Source organism: Pholcus phalangioides, unplaced genomic scaffold (assembly GCF_987345545.1).
Source record: "Pholcus phalangioides strain wild (caught in Gottingen) unplaced genomic scaffold, Ppha-v1.0 ptg000009l_1, whole genome shotgun sequence".
Lineage (NCBI taxonomy): Eukaryota > Metazoa > Arthropoda > Arachnida > Araneae > Pholcidae > Pholcus > Pholcus phalangioides.
Genome location: NW_028301602.1, coordinates 58,926,727 through 58,953,237, shown reverse-complemented (window position 1 = coordinate 58,953,237; position 26,511 = coordinate 58,926,727). Strand labels below are relative to the sequence as shown.

Below are 26,511 nucleotides of genomic sequence, written 5' to 3'. Positions count from 1 at the left end.
ATAGTGCCTACATGACATATTTATTGTTCTTCTCCCGAGGCAATATCCTTTCCCCTGAAAAAAATTAGTAGCGATTTCCGCGCGTGAAAGGGTTTCATTATAAAAAATATTTTTCTTCATTTTTTTATCCAGCGCGTCACTGATACTTGACGTCCTATCACAATGTAAAAATCATCAACATATTGTCAACATAAAAAAAAAAAAAAACCAGGAAAGAGCGCCATCTATTGACATAAATGCACAAAAAATAAGATGGGGAGGGGGGAATAGCTGAATCGGGAAGGCGCGTTATTGAAAATTTAAAAGGCCACATGTGTCCATCGGTCATGGAGTGTAATGGAAACCTCAGGTATAATTAATGGAAAAAGAGAAACGTCGACATATCCCTTACTTGATAGCCTTTTGGAGTATCGAATTGATAACTAAGAATTACGAATAGCTATAGCAGGAAGAATTCTTAAAAGCCTACAAAATTCTCTTTTCCCCTCCTCCACATAAATGAAAATGACCGTAGTGCCACTTTCAACTCTTTTGTTCCTACGCACGACGTCCTGTCCATTCGGGACGTGCATGATATGTATTATGATAATTAGTTGCTGATGATCGTGTGTTTTCATTCGTTCCATAAGAACACGATGACTTTTTCATTTTTAACGCGAGTGTTATCGAGTTTCTTTCTGTTTCTTCAGGTAGTTTGATGGATGGATCGTGTCGTCTGCTGCGAGCGTCTTCAAAAATAAAACAAAAGAAAATAGTTCACTACCTGTTGATGTGCATTTATTAGTCTCGTTATGGTCATGATCTCGACTGTTATATTCATACGTAGCGTTTATGGAAGGTAAGGCCGGTTCCTGTGATGGGCCGTCATGGAGTTTCTTTTATATGGATTTTATGATTTTAATCGATAAAAAATAAATTTTAAATGCACTTGTGAATGAACGTCAATATGAATAATATGCTCGGCCTTCAACTCAAACGCTGCTTCACCAGATTGAGTTATACATCATCCCTTCATGGTAAATAAAAACTTTTGTTTTTGTTGTTACTTGGTTTCATGATGAACGAGGCAAAAAAGAAATTACTCATAATCAACAAGAAATTAAAAATTATTGAATTGGAATTTTATAAAATATATATATTCCAAGTTGCTGTTTGTGCAATTTTTTTTTTTAATGCATGTACCCCTAGAAACGTAAGAAGAAATAAGAAGCTAGAAAAAGGAACTCATCAAATGTTCCCCCAGCTAAGCTGGAATGTATTAGAATGTGTATATGAGTTTATTTATGCCCGTTTTCACAGTACCCATTTCTCACATGGGCAAACAGGCACCCGCCCAGGTAGTATTGCGACTAGATGTTTGGTCAGCTGGGGCAAGCACACTGTTTTGTATCCCCTTGTAATTACGTAGAGGTGGAAGGATGAAATTTACATGCACTTTGCTGGGGCGCCTGCTTCTCCCTAGTTACAGCAGCTCTGTGTCCAGGGCCCCAAAATTGGTTGCATTTTGTATTTTAGGCACAATGTGCATGCCTCTGCCTCGAAGAACACTAAGTAGGGTCCCAAATAATCATATTTGCCAAGGGTCCAAACGTGTGAGAAACATGTCTTGTGTTTAAATTTACATTAGTTTCATTTATGACATATGACATGTCATTCTCTATTACATCTAAATTTATCGAATGTTTAAAATCAAAAACATCTTGTACACAGGGCTGTCTTAATTGCATCATGAACCCTGGGCAAAGAGATTTTTCTGCCGTCCCCTCTCCCTGTCCAGAAATGCCTGCTTACAAATTTACATAGTCTCAAAAATCTGGAACAGATATTGTTATCGTGAGGCCCTCTCCCTCTGTCCTTGAGGCTACCCGGGTGGACCCATGCATTTATTTTAACATTTTAACGTGAATCAGCACTGCTAGTGAATAACGTGAAAAAGCACTGCTTGTGCAAACTTACATGTGTGGAAAGGAAGATCTTTATAAATGTCATCGTCATTATCAGGAGGTTCAACAAAACCAGGCACAACCCTGGCGCTGCTAGAAAATAGAGGAGTATGATATATTTCCTCAAAAAATTGGGCCATGCTGGGGATACTGTGCAAGAGGGGAGAATCATTACAGAATCATGAGGCGGGAGAAGTACATATGCTTAAGTAGCCCTCTGTTCCTTCCCCCATCCATTGATAAAAAGACAACTTTGTGAGGACAGATGATCATTCATTGTAGCCAAGGCCGTCTTAAGAGCATCACGGGCCCCCAGGCCAAGTGATGTTTCTGAGGCCCTACCTAGTAAATTCTAGAAATTTTTTTAACTAAATCGCATTTTCGTGAGGTGCCCGGGTGGGCCCATATGTTAAGATGGCACTGATTGTAGCAGAGGTGTTGTAAGTGTTTTAGAACTGGTGGTGCTGTACTTTATCTTTATATAGGAGATTTTGATTTCTGAATTGATTCTGTGGGTGCTCAAAATACCGTGGGCGTTGCACTCCTGGCTCCAATGCCACTGCATTCTAGGTTTCATATCAAGTTTTAATACTGTGAAACATAATTGAGACAGGGTCGCAACTAGGGGGGGAGCAGGCAGATCTAGTGCCCCTGGCGTCTGACCAGAGGGGGTGCATGCAAGTCACCTTTAATCTCTCCTTCAACATTACAAGGGGGCACCAAAATGCCTGCTTGTCCCAGATGATCAACCATCTAGTTGCAACCCTGAATGAAGGTACCTCCAGTTAATGAACACTTCTGAAGTCAGTCAAACTGTGCCTCGATGTATGTAGTCGACACTCATTATAATGTCCTCCACCCCCCATAGCTCCATCGAAAACAGACGCTATATCATGTAGTCGTATAATCAAAAAAAGTAAACACATAGACCTCACAACAGTGGGGCTGACGTGACCAGGGCAATTCTCATATTTTTTGTTTTTTCACACTAAATTCACTATGAGCAGATGCCAAGGATCCCAGCCTTGGGCCTTTCTCCAGTATGTGGAGGCCATGAGTAAACATATAGAATATTTCTCATATGATAACAGATAACATTTGAGATTTATCCTACCAATCTATATAATGGAATGGTCGTTATAGCAAGCAACACTGCATTAATTAGCAGGACACTTCCCATTAGCATTGAAAAAGTTCTGTCCCATGTTGTCCATTATCGAGATAGTCTGATGTTTCACATTAACATACTTCAGTGGTTCTTAAACTAGGTGCTTTTTAGGGCTCTGCAGCTGCTCTGAGAAAACGCAAGATTAGTAAATTGAGTAAAATTTAAAAAAAAGCCTAAAGGGGTCGGCCATAGAAACCAATTCCAAAAAAGGACTCCATGAGCCAAAAAGTTTGAGAACTATTAGTATAAATATATGTGTTCTTACCAAATTTAATTAGAAATTCATGATGCTGTTCAATTGTATTGAGCATATTGCAAATAAGGTGCATTTTTTATTAAACAACTAACATATGGCACTGGCATATGCAGCAGAAAGGATTCTTTTCGGCTGAAATTATAGGTTTTTTTTCAACGAAAAAAAAACCTTTCAGAAGTTTGTTATCCATTGTCTTAAATGTAGTGAAACTTGAGTTTGCGAGCATAATGCATTCAGTGAACATAATCTGAAACATTCGTATATCAAATCAAACTCCCATCCCCCCATAAATCGAAAGTTGAAAAGTCAAATAATAAAATAATGGAAACTCAAATGATCCATTCCATGCCCTTCTTTCTTATGTGGGGCTCGAACCTTTCTTTGCAAAGGAAAAATGTTGGTTTATTTTAAATTCATATTATTTTATTTTTCTTGTTTTGTATTAAAGGCTTGAGTATTTTGCAGCAATACAGAAGAGCAAGGGTTTTCGCTTTAAAATCCCTGCTAGCTTGCCTTAACACACACAACAGGGGGGGGGGGGTGCAACAGTCTTTTATGGGTTTGCGCTATGAATGCCACTCCTGTAGTCGGTGATGTCTTATATGGATGGGTCAAAATCAAACAAAGGCTTTTAAACCAGCAGTTCTCAACAGTTATTGACTCAGAAGCCTTTTTTGGTACATAATTCCCATGGCAGAATGCTGTAGGCCTCTATTTATTTATTTATCAATCAAGTTTTTTCCTGATTTATTTTATTTTTCTCAAGTTCCCCTGGAAAGGGCACACAGAGCACTAAAGGTGATGCGGAGTACCAATTGGGAACCACTGCTGTAAACTGTCAAAAGGTCTCATTCATGCACATATGCAGTACATTATTTAATCTTTCATTAAACTAATGAGATTCGAAAAATGCTTGAGCCTGGCTCCTTGATTCGTTAAAAGTCATGCCCCCCCCCCCCTCAAGAAGGGAGGTACTGACAGCAGGCATGAGGTAGCAAACCCCCGGTCTGGTGCTTTGGGTGCTGGACCAAAATTTGCGTCAAATTCAACCTTCAACTGCTTCTATATGCAAGGGGTGCCAAAATTCAAAATTCTTGAATTTTTTTGTTTTCATACTATAAATTGACTATACAGACGCCACACAGGTCTTGAGAATCCCTGCCATAACAAATGGTGGTCTTTTTCAGAATCATTGCAAAACACACCCGCTCATTCTTCATAACAACTGTTGTCACATTTCAGTTCTGATATGAACTGTTATTTCAATATGGGTGCATGGGGAGAAAATACCGGAAACACCTTTATTTCTTACATCCCCCCCCCCCATGAATCATTGTCATTCTCGCCTCTTTAACAAGTTCCAAAAATCATTGAATAAATGATGTACTGTGGCCAAATGCAAAAATGTTATAATTCGTTAACTTATAATTTATTTAACTCACAGCACAGTGGTTTTTTAGGCATGTTAGGTGCTGGTATCTTCTATAATAGTTTAGTGATTTTATGTAAATTGTGTTGTTTGCTTGTAATTATAAATTTTATGAATATCTCATTAATATATTATAGTATGTCGAAACAAAAAAAAAATTGTGAACCAATAACTTATTTCATTATCATTAATTTCAGATTTGACTAAATGGTGGGAAATTCCCTGCATTGCACAATTCGTGTCCATATTTCGCTTAGCTTTCAGCCTCCCTGAGATGGATATAGAGGTATTTAAATATTCATTATTCTAATCCAGTACAACATGAAACTCATCTCTATATCGTCTTTTTTTTGCAATGTAGTGGTATCTGGACAGACAAGTATCTCCTGATTAACCAGTCATCTGGCCGATTGATTTCTTCTTTTTTCTTTTTATATTTTTTAAAAGTTTGAAGCTAATACATTTTTCTGATTAAAATTTTTTATGAATACATTGAAACTGATTTCACATCATGTTCTTAACTGTGTTTTCAAATCATCAACAAGAAAAAGTATAATAATTTAAATAATTACTAATTAGTTTTTAAAAAACTGATGTAATTAGACTGAAAATTGTCAAGACGGCAATTGCCATCATAGTCAGATGACTGGTTGAAGTAAGTCACAATGAAAAATATATACGGAAAATACACAAACTTGTATAAGTGAAACCTGTCTAAGACGGGCACTGTATGAGATACTTATTGTATACACCGTCTTAAACAGAATCAAAATATAGTCTGTTCAGTGATAAGTGTTTTTATTGGCACCTTTTTAAAATGGAAATTTGTGTAAAATGAATACTGTTTCAGTCTGTTGGCATTCTGTTTCGTACAGGTTTCACTGTATTTTTAAGAAATTCACAAAAACACTACTACTAAACCATACATACACCTCATCCGTATTCCTCTGCGGAACCTCTAACGAATCGGTACATGCTGGAATGTGCGTGTACTTATTATGAACCAGACAGGAAGTTTGCTTCTATGTAATGTTTGTTGTGTAGGGTGCGCCATCTGTCATCAGTTTTTCTAACTATGGGTGAAGTGTAATGATTGAATAACTATATCATTGTAAACCTGTTGCCTATTGACAAAACTGTGTCAGGCTATACTTTGCACCAGGGTTGTTTGGTTTAAACCACGTGGTCTTTTTGAAAAAAACCAACTTGGTTTTTTCAAAAATCAAATAAAAGTGGCCTAAATATAATTTTTTTTCTTGAAATATATCACATTGGTTCATTATTAGCTAAAAGTGTTCATTCTTACCGCATTTTATATATTTTGGGGTACACTCTGATAGTACAGTCGAATCCCATTTTAATAAATATTGTTGTAGTTAAAATCTTATTTTAGCGAACACTTTTCTAATCCCCCAGATGAGTTTGCATGGGAACAATGCAAAAAACTAGAATTCCTTTATAACAAAATTTTGTTATAACAAAGCTATTTCTCCAGTCTCTTGGAGTTTGAAGGGTTTGAAGGGTTTCATTATAATAGGGTTCTACTGTATATCTTTAAATAGTTTAAGATGATAAAAGTGGTTTTTTTTTAAAGAATTCTCATAAAAGTGGCCTGAATATACATATATTTTTTTTCATGCTAAAATTTCTCATTACCACATTTTCTAACCTTTGGCTACATTCTGATGCTCTTATCTTTAACAAATTCATGAATAAGGAGTGTATTACACATCTAAATGTAGTAAAGAATTATCTCGCAGGGTTTCTTGTTTTTTCCTTCACAAAGCAAGCACAGAAAACAGTATTGACACCATCCTGCTAGGGGCAGGTGGTCTTATAATCCAATAAAGGGAGACACCAGCTGTCTCTAATGGACAAAAGATTAGTGTACTATTAGTTACAGTATCTCCTAGACATTTTCATTTTCTTTCCCATAAGAAGTAGCACAGGGGCGTAGCCAGAAATTTAGTTCGGGGGGGGGGGGAACCAAAGTGACAGAACAATCGATTTGGCCATCTTTTTCCCTTTTTTGGGTATTCTCACATTTCGGGGGGGGGGGGGCAGACCCCCAAGTCACCCCCCCCCCCCGCTACGCCCTTGAAGTAGCACATCTCGTACTGTATATCACCCAGTCTCTTAATATTCATTATTTTTTTTATACTTTCACCATTAAGCCCAGTTAATCAGGGTTCTACTGTGTAGTAGTCACATATTTATGAAAAATAATCAGCTATATACAGCGTGAATATGAATAAAGTTTTGATTCCAACCCCTTGCTTTACACAGCATTTATCTTCTACAAAACATGCTACTGATATTGAGTGCTATTCTGCATAGAGTATACTGTACTGTAGGATTCAATTGATTTTCATACGAGAACTTGTAATGGAACGGAATGGAATTGTAGTTTTTGTTATGGAAAACGAATCAAAATTTTTATTGTATGAGAAAGTTTGATTTGCAGTGTGAGAACCTTCAAGAATAAATGTATTGCTTGTCTAGGGACCACTGTATACAGTTCAGCTTGGTGCATAGGGTGTCTGGCAAGTCCTATTTCAGCCTTTATATCATCAACCATTATTCATAAAGGTATGGTTCTAATTTAAAAAATTCTCAAAATGTATTTGGGAAATACTTTGTACCAGTTTCAAGAGTGAAAATACAGTGTGTCATAAAATAAAAAACTAAATTTTTATACTGTCCACCTGTCTTTTAATTTCCAATTAAAAAGTTGTTGCCATGTCATAGCTGCCAAGTCTCCCGAATTTTCCGGGAGGCTCCCAAATTTCTACTCTATTTTCCAGACGCCCGAAAAATTCTTTTGTCTCCCTAATTTCACCCATAATTGTAAAAATCCCTGCATTTAGGGGGAAACATTCCCCAAGAATTTACCTGAAAAAAAACTGCTGCTTCATAGGCATTGTGTAAATTGTCACTATTTCGTCAAATCACAAAAAAAAATTCGTATTTTATGGAGGAAACACAAAATTTGCCAATCAGCAAGCGTCAATCCGGCCTTTCGAAATTCAAAATTGGCACGATCGCGTGTATCTGCTTTACCTATATGTCCCTTTTGGGGCCCGACGGAGATTTTTTGGTTTGCAAGATTCGGGAGATTTTGATAAATAATTAAACCCAAGGAATTTAACTTACTGGTTGGCCATGATTGGCGATGGCTTGCATGGTTTTTGCAATGGCAAATCCCTAAAATTTCCCTTTCACTAATGAAAAATCCTTAAAATTTCCTTTTTACTAATGAAAAATCCCTAAAATATTTTAAAAGATCCCTTTTACGTTATTTTTGTACGGAATTCGGATCTGCAAGAAAACCTTCAGAATTCTCACTCTCCAAAGTTGGCAGCTATGCCATGTCTCTCCTGAGGCCAAGAAAAAAATTGTGTCTAAGTGCAATATTCGCTGACATATTTGAATTCAAACATCGGAGAAACTAGTGAAAGGACAGCATAAACTAATGGATGACGCTTCTGGCGCTCATTTATGCTGTTCTTTCCCAACTATTCTACAATTCTCAAATTAAAATATCTCGACAAATATTCCACTCGAAAATTTGGATTTTTTTTTTGTTGGCCTCAGGAGAGACAGGGCATCAACTATTTCTAATTGGAAGTTGGATTACTGGGAGACCATATACAAATTTAGATTTTTTTTACTTTAAAATACACTATATTATCATTCTTAAATTTGGCACAGTGATCCTTGAGCACATTTTGAGCATTTTTTAAATTAGAACACCATACATCTATGACAAATGGTTGATGAGATAGAGGCAAAGTTAGGCCATACGGGACACACTGTGTACTCAAAACTTGTTTTATATTGCTATCATTGAAATGTTAGAAATGAACAATCGATAAGATATTTTTTAAAACTACTTCAGAAAGTTATTCCATCACACTTGCACACGCACACATTACAGTGTAATGCAATGTAAGGCAGTGGCTTGCTATTTGATGGTGCAGGCAAGCATGCATTTTGGCAACCCCCCTCTTACCATGTCCGTATGATACTCAGAGCACCATTGGCATATGCAAAGGGGGGGGGGGTGCTGACCCTCCCCCCCCTCAAGCCGAGATTATACTTATTTTGCAGGAAAAAATGCTAAACCCCCTGAGAAGAAGAAAAAAAAATTGAACCCCCCACCCTTGAGAAAATTCTGCGTACGCCTATGCAGAACACAATATCCACCTCGTACATTTTAGTTGCAGCCCTGGTAGAGTATACAGTGTTAGGTACTAGATATACAGTTTATCGCAGTCGCATTGCAGGGACCCAGGTTGGAGCCCCACAGTGGTAGTCAGCTGAAGTTGTTTTTCTGTGATTCTCCCATCTTTGAGGTGCAAATGTGGGGCGATCTCCCCATTAAAAAGTCTTGCCACAGAGAGCAACAGGCCTACAAATATTCAATCGTACTTCACTTCTGAAATATAGATGGCAGCACTGAGACAACACTAGGTATACACTCAGACTGTTAGGTACACACACTTCCGGTACAACTCACTAGGTAGTAAATGGCGATAGTAAATGCCCATGACGATAGACCTTAGTTGTGCCTGGTTTGAAAAAAGTATCTGTCATCAGTAGCCCACGTTGATAAGATACTCATTTATTGTATAAAGATATGCTGGAGGGTGGGTAGGGGAGTTACGAGTTTGGTTCCTGCTCAGATGCTCAGCCCTTGTCAGAAACCCTTTTGACATAATTTTTTTTGGACCATACATGCATCCAGGCACAGGAACCTGGGGTTTTGGGCTACTTTGAGGCCTCCCTCTCCAATTAATTTTGTGAGGGAGCTAAAGCTATCTCAACTTTAACTTTGTAACATTCTCAAATATTTCTTCTCAAAGTAGACTCATAAAGTTTTTGACACTCCCATTATGTAAAGAAAACTTGGGTATTATAATTTGCTGTTAATTATGTACAGGGCCATCTTAAGGGCACCATGGGCCCCCGGGCCTAGTGATTTTTCGGAGGCCCTACTCAGTGAATTCTCGAAAATTTGAACCGGTTCTCATTCTCATATTTTCTTGAAGCCCCCGTGCCGTGCCTGGGTTGGCCCATGCGTTAAGATGGCACTGCTTATGTATATTTTGATTTCCCCTGAAATTATCCATTTGGATCACTTAATTGAAAGCTGATGACAACTCAAAATTTTTGTAGTTTGTCAGAACGTCTACTAACACCGGAAAAATTACTTAGTCCTGGGGAAAAAAGCAAAATATGCTGTTTGAGACTTTTCTCCAAAGCTTAGCTTCTAATTTATTATAGTTATTTATTTTTATGTTTTTGATTCCCTGACCTATAGATACCACATGATTTTTTATATGAATATGAAATAGTACATTTCTTGAAATTCTGTCTAGGAGCTGGAAGAAGGGTTTGTTGCAGATGGAGCACCTGGGGGAAGTGCTCTTTTGCAGGAACTCCTCATCGCTTTGGTACAAGGATGTGTCCCAAGAAGACGAATTTCGTAAGTTATTATTTACTTAATTACTTTTCTTATTGAATGACTTTCTGTAAAATCATTTACGTTTTGTCCTCACAGTTTGTTCCACGGTTCCTCAATTCTATCAAATTTAAACTACATAAATGGGAAACTAATTGCAGCGGTGTTGGGAAAAAGATGAGACAAACGTTCTAAAAACAAAAAGAGGGAGAGGAATATTAAAGATTCATCAACTTTTCATTTGGCTTTATTCTTTAAAGCAGAATAAAACCACATGACAGACGAAATAAAAAGGTTGATCAGGTAAATCTTTTTAGTGTAGATGTATTAAAATGAACAAAAATGTGTATTGATGATGTCACAGAATTAAAATCAATGTACTGTATGAAGAAAGCCATAATCATAGCAGGAGCAGGTCTAGTCCATTTTAGGGGGGAAACATTTTGTGTGTCCAAAAGGTGTTACCATAGGTTTTAAGACATGCATCCCACTGCTTGAGAAGGCAGATACTGCCTTTGAAGGAGGCCAAATGGCCTAAACAGGGGGTCTTCAATATTTTCAAAGACCTCAGCAGGCCACAAGTTGTGGACCATGATCCACATGCAACTTTTGGTGAGCTGAGGTCTTTGATAATGTAATACGATTAAATAATCGACGTTTGGGTTTACCCAAAATTCCAAAACAAACACGGCTATACGCGTTTCAGAACTAAATGAAGTTTCTTCATCAGTAGCAGAAACAAAGAAGAAAAAAGAAAATATTGAAAAAACTCCTTATAGCGGGAGTTACTTGCTGTTGTAGACAAGAGTCAAATTGAAAATGAACCAGCATCTCCTCCTCTTGCTCTTTTGTTGCTGGTTCATTTTGAATTTGACTCTTGTCTACAACAGCGAGTAACTCCCGCTATAAGTAGTTTTTTCAATATTTTCTTTTTTCTTCTTTATTTCTGCTACTGATGAAGGAACTTCATATAGTTCTGAAACGCGTATAGCCTTGTTCGTTTTGGAATTTTGGGTAAACCCAAACATCGATTATTTAATCGTATTATCAAACCCAAAAGGTAATCCATTTCTACTTTGATAATGTGTTTACAGAACCTCATCTAGAAACAAAAATTTACTCTGTTGCTTTGGGCCAGTATCAATTTCGCAACCCCTTCCCCATATAATTTTAAACGAAGAAAGAGTAAACTTTGCACCCTACCTGGCCCAGGACACCAGACCCTCTACCCTTGTCTAGTTGCTGTCCACAGCTTAGTGGTTTGTGGGCCTATCTAAAACTTCAAACGTGGCCTGCAGTTTGCCTGCAGTTGGAGACCCCCTAGCCTACTAGAACAAATTGGGCAAGAGCAAGAGTTGCATGAAGCCATAAAAATTAAATGACCCAGCATGCCTTCTGTGGTACAGTTCACAGTAATGCTCATCTTTATAATACATAATTGTGCAAGAAACAAATCATGGAAAGTGTATGGAATGTATCTCTTGGTTCATGCGAGATGATGTATCTCCACATAGAAAAAAGTGTAGGTGCTCACATTGCTCCGAGTAGAAAGCCTGGGATAAATTTTTATACACAATAAATTTAATAGACTAGTAAAAAAATCATTTCCTATCTCTAGGATTTGGTGGCCTTAACTTTCACATCACATTCTGGCTTTTTTAAATGTTTGTTCTTAACTAGTCCAATCATTACCTTGGAACTATCCACTAGCCTTAGCATTCTGCTCATGAAAAACCCCTTGTGAGACTTTCTTTCTTCTAGAATATATCAAAATTTTTTCTACTAATTGCACCTTAAGGCTGTGATTAAGCTCGATGACTCTTAGCAGTGCCATCTTAATGCATGGCCTCACCCGGGCATGGCCCTGGGGCCTCAAGAGAAGGGGGGCTTCAGAAAAATGAAAAACAGTTGCATTTTACGAGAATTCGCTAGGCAGAGGGCCTCAGAAAAATCACTTGGCCCATGATGCTCTTAAGATGGCCCTGACTCTTAGGCCTTTTTTTTTACTTCAACTCAAGATACTCAGGTAGAGTCGTATATAAAGAACTTCAAAGCCTGAATACGTCATCATCTGTTGACAAAGTGTAAACTGTTTGAAAATTATATGAACCTGTTGATTTTTGAGCCTGTTTCAAAGAAACACTATTACTTAATTTGTATGGCAACAACAATTCATACATACAACTTTTCCAACAAATTGGTTCATGCCTGAATGTATGCTCTGGTTGTATGTGTGGCACTAAAATGTATCTATGTTGTCATAGTTATGCATGTTTCCTGTTCTGGTACTGCTATTCAAAGAGACATTGTATGCTTTAATGTTTTTTCCCAATAAAATTTTTTCTACAAACAAAGTTTTCAGTTGATTATTGAACATTCTGTATATTGATTGCAAAATATTAATTACATCTAGTACCATATTTTCTTAATAGTTGGCTCTCACTTGAGTCCATGACATAGGATTTGATTTGGCTTATACTAGAGTTTCCCCAAACTCTTTGATCCATTGCCCCCATCTTCAGAAATTTTTTTATCTTATTTGCCCCCATAACTCAAGTTTACCCATAGGATCCTATGTTGTACTCTTAGCTTCTGTCGCCTTCTCTGGACCATTCCATTGTCCCCAGTAGGTGCTATTCCCAACTTTGGGAAACATTGGCCTATACAGTATATTCAACTTCAGGAATGTTAATGACAGCATAAATTATTTTTTTTAGGATGTATAATACATTCGGGTAATATGGAATACCAGGTTTTCTCTGCCTTCAGATATAGCCTCTAAGTAAAACAGGGATAAACAACTTCAAAATGCCCCCCATGATGCTATAGAGTCAGTGTTGTTCGGTGATCACCATCATCATGGCTGTTTTAGAATAATATTTGTTTTTCCACTTCTAAAAATTTACTTTGGAGTTTTAAAAGTGTTTCTTAATTATTAGAAATATGCTAGATAATTTGAAATTAAACACAATGTACATCACAAGTGTTTGTTTCATTATGTTGCGCCAATTTTTAGCTAGCGATTCTCTCCAGTTAGATGGAACACTATTTTTCACAGATTGTGTGTTGAGTAATATGGAATACTATATTTATTATCTGAGTTCGGTTAGAATATCTTTTCAAGATGGAACGTTTAGTAAGTTAGAAGAGGAAAGGTCTAGAAATAATGCATGTCCGGTTCTATGTGGCTCACCTTGACTTTTTTGGGGCAAAATAAGAAAATTGCATTTGGAACTCTTGTAAATAGACTATGACACCACCGCATCATCAACTACATAAACAAATGATGAAATTTTTAGTTTTCTTCATTATGAACCCCCAATTCCATATTGCCAGACTATTCCATATCACCCTATGATACTCTTATTCACCCCTTTTTTTTAGACATAATACAGTAAAACCTGTTTTCAACGGAACCTGTATTAAGCAGAAACCTGCCTTCAATGGAAAAAAATCTTGGTCCTCTGATTTCAATGCCAAAATGTACATTAAAAACCTGGATTCAATGGGACCTGTCTAACATGCAAATGAAAAGTAAAATTCTGCTCTCTTAACGGAAAATTTCACACACACTACGTGGACTGTGTTCCGAGACTAATATACCAAAAGATCATACAAACTGTTCTATCAAAGAGTTCTATTGAAATTTTTTATACAATTATTGCTTGCCAATGTGAATTCTACTTTTTCCACCCTTAGCATTAGCAAAATCTGTTTTCGTACTTGATGCTATGATTTTAAAAAACTTTGTGTAGTGGTATACAGTTTTTTTCTTAAACTGTACAATTTTTTTTCGCAAAAGTAGGTTTTCTATGATAGAAATCAGTGTAAGGGTTGGGTTTTTAAATGATATTCAAGACTCACAAAATTGTATGATTTCCATGATCGCAGTGCTGAGCAGGGCCAGAATTAGAGAGAGGCGGGGATGGGAATTATATTGCCCGGGCGGAAAAATTTAGGGGAGAAAATCATTGAATTTTACAGTAGTCGGGACAGTAATCCCTCCCCCATGAAAGTCGTAGTTACAGCTCTGGTGCTGAGGATTACATAAACATAGATGACAGTGTACAAACTGAACCTGACATGACAGATATTGACACCCTCATTGAAAATTTCAGAAGAGTAAAAACGAACGTAAATGTGTCATCAATTCAGATGAACAGTGAGCGGTGAAGTTTTATACAGATGAAAACCTATAAATATTTAGTAATTATAGAGTGAATAATGTACATTATTTTATGTATATTTAAATTATTTGCATTAATTTCAATTAATTTATTTTAATTTTCTTTCAATTACATACTAGACCATTACATAATTTTACACATTATGTCAATTGAACCTGTATTAAGCGGAAACCTGTGTTCAGCGAGAAAAAAATCTCGATCCCTTGCGATTCTGTTGAAGACAGGTTTTACTGTATTTATTTTTAAATATGATACACTTGTCAATGCGAAGACAAGAAACCAAATTTTGAAGAAACAGGTTTCAGGTTTCTCCTACCATGGTTAAAATTGGAATAACTGAAAAAATAAAAGTGGTATTTTCCTTCTTACCCAAATGTACTATTTATTTACATTCTTTATATATTCTTATACATTCTTTCACTTCATTCTTTTCACGAGAGAGAAAGCATCTGAATTGTTTTCAGTTGAACATTAGAGAAGTGATTTCCAATCTTTTTGATTCCCTCCCATTTATTTACTGATTTATTTTATTTTCCTAGAATAGCAGCGGAGCCTCTGAGAAGTGCATGCTCAGCACAGCTTGGGAACCGTTGGTATAGGGATTTAGTAATGTGAGCAAAATAATTACATCAGAGTAATCTTTACTCCTTTCGTTACCACATTATGAAAAACTGAAATAATTATCATGCAAACTTTTTGGTAGGTCATTTTAGTTCTAATTAAAGTCTAAAAAAAATTGTTGTGCACAAAATTTTTTGCAAAAAAATAAATTAATTGACCTGGTACTCAGCACCATACGCTTGCAATAAAGATAAAAAAATACCAATATTCAAATATGTTTTATCCAATTACATGAATACTTATTTATTTTACCACAAAGAAAGCCATTAGTTGTTTTACACATTTGTTAGGGAAAATTTAGTAAAAGCAGTGTGTTTTATATTTATATACTGTAGTAAAAGCAGAGGCGTAGCCAGAAATTTCGTTTGGGGGGGGGGACCAAAGTGATAGACGACACTTTGGTTCCCCCCTATTTGACTTGGGGGGACAGGACCCCCAAGTCCTCTTTCGCTATGCCCTTGAGTAAAAGCAATAAATATTGTAACAGGGCTAAAATATATAACTGAATTTTGTTAACATACTTTAAAAACTAGTTCCACACTTGTACTGTCATCTGGTAGTGGTAAAGTAGTTATTTATTTAACCTTTATCAAAATACCAGCAACCAACAGCGTAGTAAAGGATGTTATGGGGGTTTTAGTGCTACTATTAAATGGTAGTGGAAGGGTTAAGTTGTCTTTGGATATGGTTAAAAATACATTGAATCCATCTTATAACGTTTTTCAAAAAACCTATCATGAAAAAAAAAAAAACACTCAAGGTGTAAACTCTTCAAACAAGAAATCTCTATGAGTATTGGTGAAAGTTAGCACCCCACAAAAGTAAGTTGTACTAAGCGGGATCGACTGTATATAAGGGCAAATCATTCCAAGATAGTCTCTCTGGGTTGTCAGCGTTCATGTCTATGCTTTGGCAACATAGTACAGTCATCAAATATCTATTGACCTAAGTGGTGTTTAAAGGTGCCATGTGAGTTCTCAATACCTGGGTAGTCTTTCTCAGAACCTAACCTAACACCAGGGCCGTCGGCAAATTCTCGAAAATTTCAACCAGATCTCATTTTTGTGAGGCCCTTGCCCGGGTGGGCCCATGCTTTAAGATGGCACTGCTTAACACAGAGGAAGTTCAGGAAAAACGGTGATAGGAGGGCTACAAAACATTACCACAAGAATTCCCTCACCAGGTGAGACTTAAAAGGGGGGGGGGTTGTCAAGCACAGTTGTTCAGAATCGGCAATAACCTGTAGCTTTGGGTTTGGTTCCCATGATGCTACAAAAATGATAAGAAGTATAGAACAGTAAAAGTCTGACTTTCACTGTAGTATACACAATACAGTAGGAATCCAATTATCTGAGCTGATATGGACCAGACCGGACCTATAACCAAAACCTCTTATAATCCCTATCTTGCGTTAATTGAAATTTTTAGCAATGTAGCAGAATTTATGAAACAGCCACAGGTGTACCCAAGATCCAGATAAAAACTCGCCGATTCCATCCACTAGTTCTTTGAATTCATTGAGGTTATAATAGAATATAGACCATCACCATGAAGATGAAAAAATAAATTCAATTTGTGACAATAGGAATGTAGGGTTAAAGAGCTAATTTTCCAGGGAAAGAAGATACATAGCCCTTACATTGTCCAGAAAGGAGGAGAAAGAAAACCGCTACTAAGTAATTGGTGACCCCTCTTTTTCACGGCACAAAAGATAGTTTTTGTTCACCCTTGTACATTGAAAAAGAGACATTTTTCCCACGCATCCCTTCAGATGCCCTAGAGTCCCTCCTGGGGAAAGTAGCAGCTGATTTTAACGAGCAAAGGAAACGCACTGCCGCCGCCTCTCAGCACCCACTCCATGATAAGATCACAAGTGTTAACAATGGAGGCACAAAAAAGAAAAAAAAAAGAGGATGGCCACTTTGGCTTCTGTTGTGACTTTTTGTGTACATGATGCCCTACGCCTCAAAACATTTGGGAGAAGAAAATCGCTTTTATTATGATAGGAATTTCCACGCAAGGATAGGTACGACTAATTGCTACTGGTCCTACCTCTTCCTGCAAATAATAAAAAAATAAAAGGAAAAAAAGAGGGACCCCACACGTGACGTTTACAGAGATGTGTCAGTGGATGAAAAACTAGACATCTATATCAGAGAAGTGAACACACAAGATTCATATATAGTTTGAATCCCTGTTATATTGTTTTTAAAAAAAAAGCCGTCATTGGAAAACGTAAATAGGAAAACGCTTCAAACGGAGGAAATCTCGATGATTGTTAGAGTTAAGACCACGGAAATAAGTCGTACTAAGCGGGAAAAACGTTTTAAGTGAGAACGTTATAAAAAAAATCTGCATCCACTATATCAGATAAGCAATGAAATTCAAAGAAACATTAATTTGAAATTCTATGCAACTGGAACAAATTTTTTAAATGCTTGATACATGTTGCCCTCGTAATCGTCAAGTTTTCATTGTCCAACTGTCACATATAAAAACAGTATTCAATTTGAAATATATTCAGAACTAGCTATAGTACCGGGCGCTACCCGGGTTTTCGTCAACGAGCCTTTCTGGATAACGTGATTTCCCCCTTTCTTTGAGGGACATACAAACAGTGTCTAAGTTAACCAATTTGACGACTTCCTGCGAGACTTATGGAAGAAACGAATCTAGATTTAAAGAAATATAGAAATCAATATATATATTTTTTCCCTTTTTTAAGGGGCTCCAAGTATTTCGATTCTCCCTTGAACTTCAAGTTATCTGCCTATTTCAGCTTCCAAAAATGCTTAATTAAAGCTGTGGAATTTTTTCGATGTACTTTTTACGGGCCCATAGTTAATTTTAAACATCCTTAACTACATGAATTTATGCAGTTGAATATCAAAAGACAATACGGAGACATTAATTTTCATGTTTGAGAAGATGCAAATAAAAAGTTGAAATCAATGTTATTGCATGGATATCCAACTAAAAAGTAGGTCCTGTGCTAATTACTTCATATTTAATCTCCTGGGCTTCGTATATCTTTAAGCGAACTCAATATTTCAAAAATCGAGAATTCAATACAATTTTTAAAATTATTGATGTGGCGGAAAACCCCACTAAATTTCCGCATTTCTACAGTAAAATCGCAAAATTTAACACTTATTTCTATGGAGATAATCCTTTGCCTGACCCTCAAAGTGATGCTGATTATGATTCTGACGTCTAAACAGCTCTCATAGGGAGGATCGAAAAAGTGGGGAACCACGGTAACCAAAGTTCCGAAGTGATTGTCGAGGCCGAAAAACCATTGTTGCCCGACATTTTTTTTGCTCATTTTGGGCATTTGCTCTGCTCTGACGAACTTTTAAAGTAGCCTATCGTTCAAAGCGGGTTCCATTTGGTACATATGCAAAAATTTGGTGACGATCGATCTAAAATTGTAGATTTGTATAGGGAACACACACACGCGCGCGCAAAATCAATTTTATGTATATAGACTAGCTTACCCGTCGCGCGTTGCTGTGATCTCAGAAGAAAGGAAATTTAAGGAAATGAAGGAAAGGAAATAAAAAAAAAACTATGCCAGAAACCTTCGTGGGAGTGTACTCAACAACTTCCCAAAGTTTCCCAATGCATAAAGGACAAACAGACATACATTCGTTTTTATATATGTAGATGTGGTCGAATCTTATATACGAATTTTTGAAAATATGCACTTGTTCTGAAAATTCTTTGGTTTTATGTACAGGCGTCCCTCGCTTAAAGGCGCGTATACACTAGCGCGCAGATCATGTAATGAAAGCCTTCGCAATTGGTTGCTCAGTAATTTGTACGGTGTTGTGAACGATTCGTGAGCTGTTTTCACTCGACCCACCTGCAATCGGTTTTTTCAACGAACACAAAGAAAAGAAAGCAGCACAAAGGAAGTTTGTGTACCCACGAGCGGATTGCGGATTAGAATCGCTGCAGGGGGTCGTGCGTGGCAAGATCGGCGCGCTAGTGTATACGCGCCTTTACGCGATCAATTAGTTCCGCAAAATAGTCGCGTAAGACGAAATGCATAAAAGGAGTTGAATTTAGCATGGGGAAGATGGGGGGGGGGGGGGTTCTACAGAAAGATTAAAATAAAGAAAAGAACCCCACATAAAAAGAAAACTTTTTTTTAGTGAATTAATTTTTCAAACTGTTGAACAAAGCAATGGATTTAGGCAATATATGAATGAATTAAATTAACCATTTTTTTGTCTTCACTACTTCTGATTGATTCTAGTGTGAGTGTGGATGTTTTCCTTCCTAAAGTGCCTGGTATGATAGGCTAACTCTATAATTAAACAGTTGAGATTCGGCTGAAAAAGCAGCATTCTTCGTCTCATAAAAACTTTAGTAGCGAAGTCAGAGAATTCTGAATATTGAAGAGATTTTTTTTCGGCCTGAAATATAATGAGAAATTGAATTTTCTGGATGTTAATGCCGAAACTGATATTTGGAAAAAAAATTCAATTCTCAGTATATTTCAGGCCGAAAAAAATACCATTTCTTCATACAAAAACGCGAACTGGGACGAAAATTTCTGTAGTTAAGGGAGGCTGCTATGACTCCACTCAGCGCTTCACGCTACTAATGCGTGTTAAAAGGAAGTGAAAAGTGTGTCTCTGGTGTATTGGTTAGCTCACTTACCCGGTATGCAAGGGGACCCGGGTTCGATTCCCGGAGGAGACAAATCACTTTTCTTTCCAAATATCAGTTTCGGCATTAACATCCAGAAAATTCAATTTCTCAATTCTGAATATTCCTCACAAATATAAAAATTCTATTTTTATTAAAACCGCTTTTTCGATTAAAATTCTCATGGCGTGGTGTCAGTGTGTTATCAAATGTTCATCAGTTAAATCTGGTGAGTTCTATTAGAGAATACCTCATATTTGTCTCAGCTACATCATCAAATCGAACAGATTTTGTCATCAAAGGACTTAATCACATTAAATCTTCGGTTTGCAAGCCAATTTTCATGATTAAAGTGTAATTCCAAGCCGAATTTCGCAGGTTGAAATTTCAATTAAAAATTGGGGGCGCAGTAGTCCAGTAAGATAGTCGCCTAAAGTACCAAAGCATGTTTAGAGTTGTCGCGAGTTCGATACCGGTTCGTCCTTGTCAGAAAACTTTCCTGACGCAGGGGTACAACAAAAACGGCGACATGACCACAGAAAAAATTGCTATCGCAGGGAGTCCCCCATTGAGGGGTTAGTGCATCAACCTCTCGATGAGTATAAAAAAACAAGCCTGCCGTTCGGAATCGGAAATAAATTGTAGGTCCCGGTCTAATTAGCCCTCGTGTGCAGAAAATGACCGTGGTGCGACAAAAATGATCAATGATCAATTGAAAATTTGAACTTTCACTTGAACTTTCGTTAGAAATTCACGTTTCAAAATCGCGTTACAGCGAAATCGCGCAAAGCGAGGTATAGCTGTTATTTAAATGCATATATGCGTTATTATACGTCTTGTAAGTGCTAATGCAACCTTTATCTCATCATCCGTCCGTTGTAGAGGTGTAGTTTCAATGTAAATAATGGTCGAAAGGCGTTCAAAAATTACCCTGCACCAGTTTTGAGAGTAAAAATACAGTGTGTAGCAAAATAAAAAAAATTAAATTTCTATACGGTCCCCCTGTCTTCTAATTTTCAATTAGAAAGTTGTTGTCCTATTTTTCCTGAGGCCAACAAAAAAATATTCCAAGTTTCTAAGTGCAATATTGACTGAGATATTCGAATTGAAAAATCGGAGAAAAGTGGGAAAGGACAGCATAAATGAGGAAAAGGAGCGTTGTTAGTTTTTGCTGTTCTTTCTTTATTGCACTTCGAAACATGAAATTTTTTGTTGGCCTCAGGGGAAACAGAGTAACAACTTTCTAATTGGAACTTGAAAGACAGATGGATAGTATAAAAATTTAGATTTTTTATTTTCACGCCCGAAACTGGTACAGGGTAATTTTTTAACATTTTTTGAGCATGTTTTAAATTGGAATCATACCTCTATGACGGACGGTTGATGAGATAAAGGCTGTATTAGCACTCACAGGGTACCCTGTATAATTCTTGACTTACTATGAGGGAGCAATTGAGGAATGCTGTTCATTTAAATACTGTATTAAATGAATGTTTTATTAATGAATAGAAAGGGAAAATATTTGCCTTGTGATTAAAGATATTTAAAAGCACTATACCCACACAAAATAAAAAGATACCTCCAATTAAAAAAGTATACGATTTACGGTTTCCCGAGAAAACATGTTTGACGTAAGATCCCACTTTTAAAAACCTTTTTATCACAAATTTGTGAAAAAAGTTTCGCTTGAAGTTGAATGCACTTGTGTGAATGGATCGCGCTACAGAAACGCTAAAGCTATCGATATTGAATTGATTTATATTAATCTTAATTACCTATATTTATGAAGCTGTGTATCCTGAATTAACGTTAAATTATACGTTAAAATCGTGTAACAGCCTAAATGTTAATTTTCTTTTAAATTAGCTTTATATGTAAAAAAATATCGTGGTACAAATTCTAAGGAGTTCTGAAAAATCAGCTAATTAATCAAATAATTACTTAAAATAAAAATTCAGTTTCTATTAAAATTTCTTAAAATATAAATGCATACATCGGATTGGAAGAGGTCTCAATTTATTTGCTGTATATTCACAATTTAAAGTACAGTCGAACGTGCAGCGGCCGACAAAAAACTTATCGTTATCGTTAGTTCGATTTTCGGAAATTCCGATTTGAGAATGTGAAAAAGATTTATTAAAACAACAGCATTATTTACGAATATATATAAATTTTTTTCAAAACATATAAAACTTATTTTTTTGTCAATTTTTAGAGAAATTAAAATTTTTTCTCTAAAAGTTGGAAAAAAAATTATACACTGCTGGCCACCGTAAATGCAACACCCTGAAGGAAGCATGCAAATAATATGAAATTTACAACATGCATTAGCGGAGGTGAGATATGCAAATGATTAGAATTTCAGCGCAGACGCACATCACGCGCGCCTGTGGCGCCACTTCAAAGCGCTATTTAAGGCTTGGAGATTTCGACGATTTGAAGTACGGCAATTGGGTTTTTCTTGTGGTTTTTTCAAAAAAACGATCATCTTTTGATCAAGTATCCGAGTTCGACAGAGGAAGGATAGTGGCCTATCGAGATTGTGGATTATCTTTCAGGGAAATCGGTAGTCGTGTTGGACGAAACCAAACAACTGTAATGCGGATATGTGATCGTTGGATGCAGGAGGGTACGACGTGTTCGATCGCATCCACCTCAGTGCACCACTTCACGTGATGACAGGCGTATGGCAGTGACGGATCGCTCAGCCACATCACGAACCATAGCACAGCACATTCAGTCTGTACCGCATCATCCAGTGTCTGCGCGTACCATTCGACGCCGTTTACAGCAGAGTGGTCTGTCCGCAAGACGTCCATTGCTTCGTCTACCCTTGACGCAGAACCACAGACGTCTCCGCCGCCAATGGTGCGATGAAAGAAGGATGTGGACGGCACAATGGAATGAAATTGTCTTTACTGACGAGTCACGCTTCTGTCTGCAACACCACGATGGTCGGATTCGAGTCTGGAGACACCGTGGAGAGAGGATGCTGAACAGCTGCGTTATGCACCGCCACACTGGTCCTGCACCGGGTATTATGGTATGGGGCGGTATTGGATATATCTCTCGCACTCCTCTAGTACGCATTGCCGGTACTTTAAAAAGCCAGTGCTACATCTCCGAGGTGTTGGAGCCAGTTGTCCTTCCTTACCTTCAGGGCTTGCCCACAGCCATATTTCAACAGGATAATGCGCGACCACACGTGGCACGCATTGTCCAAAGGATCTTCGTCAATCGCCAGATTGAATTGCTTCCCTGGCCAGCTCGCTCTCCGGATCTTTCGCCGATAGAAAACATGTGGTCCATGGTTGCTCATCGATGGACCCAGATTACATCCCCAGCTGCCACACCAGATCAACTTTGGCAACGCGTGGAATCTGCTTGGTCTGCTGTACCCCAAGAACACATCCAAAGTCTCTTTGAATCAATGCCGAGGCGTGTGGCAGCGGTGATCTCCAACAATAGCGGCTACTCTGGCTACTGATTTTGGCAGGAACCACACTTCACAGAAGTCTATAAATTTAATCATTTGATGCTTGGTCAACATGTTATCTACAAAATAAATATTGTTGCGATATCTCTTGTCTTTCTTGGTGTTGCAATTTGGGTGGCCAGCAGTGTACTTTTAGATTTTTTTAAATAATTTTTTAGAGAAATTAATTTTTTTTTTCAACTTGAATTTCTAGACATTATTATTTTTCCAATTTTTATGTTTTTTTTTTAAAATTTAAGAGAAAAATAATTTTTTTGAAAAACTTAAATTTCCGCAGTTTTAAGAGGATACGAATTGTTTCTAATTTTCAGAGAAATTAAATGTTTTCAGTTTTTAAGAAATTATGTTTTACTAGTTATAAACCTACTAGAGAGAGATGGAAAAAATTATCAGTTAAGTTACTCCAATTTGATCATATTCAATTATTGAATGAGGACAACTAGACATAAACTAGACGTACATACTGTATTATAGAAACGGAAGCATACATGAGATACTCGTATAAATGAAACGAATTATGAACAAACCATCTATACGAGATTGTTTTCTGTCAAAAACTGCAGTAATTTTTACTTTTTTTTTGGTCCTCCTTTCGTGAGAAAGTCATTCACTGTTTTTTGACCAGTCAAATGAATACGCTAAATGAATCTGCAAGATTTTATTGCTGAATTCTGTAACTAAATGCCATTTTTAAATTTCTCTCATTCCCGAAAAATTCGACTTGAGGGAAAATTTTAATACTAAAATATGGAAGAAGTTCTCGGACTGAGTGAAAACTTCGACTTAAACCGAATACCTCGATATTCGAGGTATCTTAGTTCGGCTTATAGAGAATTGACTAATTATTTCTATCAATCACTAAGACTATTACCGATCTTTGAGATTAACCGAATTTGTTTCTGTAAGAAGGGATTGCCTTCCCCATCCCTATTTTACTAGAACATAGAAGAAAAAAAAAAAAGATGTAGGGAATTATTTGTAACCATTACGTGACAATACACCGTGTGGGATTTGACTAATTTGTGAAAAAATAAAAGTTCTGATGAGACAATGATGCATCGCTAGACATATCACTGATTGCAGTGTAAATTGTGATTGAAAAAAAGAAAATACGGTATAAGGTGACGAAAGTCAAAGTAGAGTGTTTAAGAATCTGATTGTTAAAAATCTGTTGGGCCAAACAGAATCGAATTCCTCGTGAATGTTGAGGCCAAAAGTTTGACAAAGGTTTCTGGCGCACAGTTTGAAAACCCGTGTATTAACTGTATTAAACTATTCTGGGGAGCCGCAGATGTATCATGAATTTGGCAAGGGAGCCGTGAGTGTCAAAAGATTGAGAACCACTGCTGTGACCCTTCGTTATATCGCTATGTCGGAAATAAAACAAAAAGTGTGATATAACAAGCGACTTCATCCTAGGTTCTAGAGTTTGTTAAATTTTTAACTGTGAATATAATAATATGCGCAAAGTATCCGAATGTGCGATGTAATAATGTGTGGTGTAACGAGGGTGAGACAACCATAAACTTGGTGGTGCCATGGTGCCTGTGGGCCTTAAGTTGGGGAACACTAGTGTAAAACTCCAAATTGTATTCCCGATAAATCCTGTCAAATTTGGGCCAAGTTTTTGCAATCGGGCTCCGAACACATCCACTTTAATTATGACCACTCCATGTTTCCTTTCTAGATTTTTATGATTGATAATTCTCTATACCTCAGAGATTTTGATTTTCTTTTCTCCCTCCTAAAAAAAGGTTTTGATTCTTTCAACTTTAACGGATACAATTAACGAATTTTGCAAACCTGAAATACTTTTAGGCTTCATTTCAGTGTTTTTATATCATTTTTTGCTATCAGTTTCTGTTTCAAAGTATGATGTTATTGAATGATTCAGAAATGAACATTTCAAATAGTAACACAATGATTAATTACATTCATTTTATAGCTAGAATGACGTGATGACAAATGTATTAAAATACTAAAAAACTATATAAATATTTTATTTAGCATATAATTCAGTATGGGTCTGTGAGACCAAACCCGTGCAATAGTGGAGCGGTTCTCAACCGGTGCTCCGCGGAGCCCCGTCTCCACTCCCAAGGGGCTCCGCGGTCGCTCAAGGGAAATTAAAAAAAAAACCAGTAAATTTGCAAAAAAATAATTATAAATATTTGTAAATAATAAAATAAATGGGTAACTTTGATAAGTAACAAATAGGCTTCTGGGGCTCCGCCATAAAAATAATATACCAGAAAGCGAGTCAGAAAAGGTTGAGAACCACTGCACTAGAGGGTTCGAAAGGAATGCCGCTGATGTTTTTGAGCGAAAATGCATTCACCTAAATTGAATAGATACAGTTCTGCTGCAGGGAGAACAACGCCGATCTTGATTGTTGCAAATTGTTTTATTGCGCCTCCAGATGACAGCAATGATTACGTTTTTCCCAAAACCATTTGAGCTTTTTATGTTCGATTCCCTTTCACACAATACAGTGGGTTATTGTGTGCACTATGTGGATTGTATCTTTGGTGGCGGTACTGTCTTTTATGCTTTTGACGCCGCCGTCTCGTCCTCTGATTTTTAGTTTTTTTTGTCACAGTATTTTGGAGATACAGTACTAGAGAATAGCCGGTTTTTTCCTCGCCCTTCATACAACCTTTGATCAAGTTGTCACGTATATACTGATGATTAGAGCCTGGATTATATGCACTAAAAAGTGGCGAAATATGCTCTAAAAATATGCAAATATACTCTTAAAAATTCCAAAATATGCTCTTAAAAATTCCAAAATATGCTCTAAAAATGCCAAAGTATGCTTTAAAAATCCAAGAATATGCACTAAAAATATTAAAAAGGTTAAATTAAAAAAATCACCATGGGAAAAAAAAAAGATGTTTTAAAATGCATCTTTTTCTATTTCTTAGTGCATTTACAGGGAATATATATGTATATTTACACACAAACCTCATATGCCAAATAACCTCTAAACATTTTTCATTCAGACATTTTTAATTTCCAGTTTGTTGTAGCTGCTCAGTAATGAAAATACTAGTAGTTGATAATTTTTGTCGCGGTAATTTTCTATACACGAGGGCTAATTAGACCGGGATCTACAATTTATTGCCGATTCCGAACGGCAGTCTTTTGTTTATACTCATCGATAGGTTGGTGCGCCAACCCCTATATGTGGGGGTTGAAAAAAAAATATTTTTCTATGGTCATTTCGCCGTTTCTGTTGTACCCCTGCGTCAGGAAAGTTTCTGACAAGGACGAACCGGGTATCCAACTCAC

General features: G+C 36.9%; 1 protein-coding gene across 2 annotated transcripts in view; it reads left to right on the top strand.

Moving 5' to 3' along the window:
• Positions 1-667: 667 nt before the first annotated feature.
• LOC149083393 (uncharacterized) overlaps positions 668-26,511 on the top strand; it is a 64,421-nt gene continuing 38,577 nt past the window's right edge. The window contains exons 1-3 of one of the 2 annotated variants that reach the window (XM_089236666.1): positions 668-838; positions 4,994-5,082; positions 10,178-10,284. In XM_089236666.1, the coding sequence (XP_089092792.1) occupies positions 832-838; positions 4,994-5,082; positions 10,178-10,284 (203 nt within the window). In that variant the 5' untranslated portion in view covers positions 668-831. Of the gene's footprint in view, positions 839-871; positions 1,017-4,993; positions 5,083-10,177; positions 10,285-26,511 lie in introns of those variants that run through there. The other variant, XM_089236665.1, reaches the window with a different exon arrangement.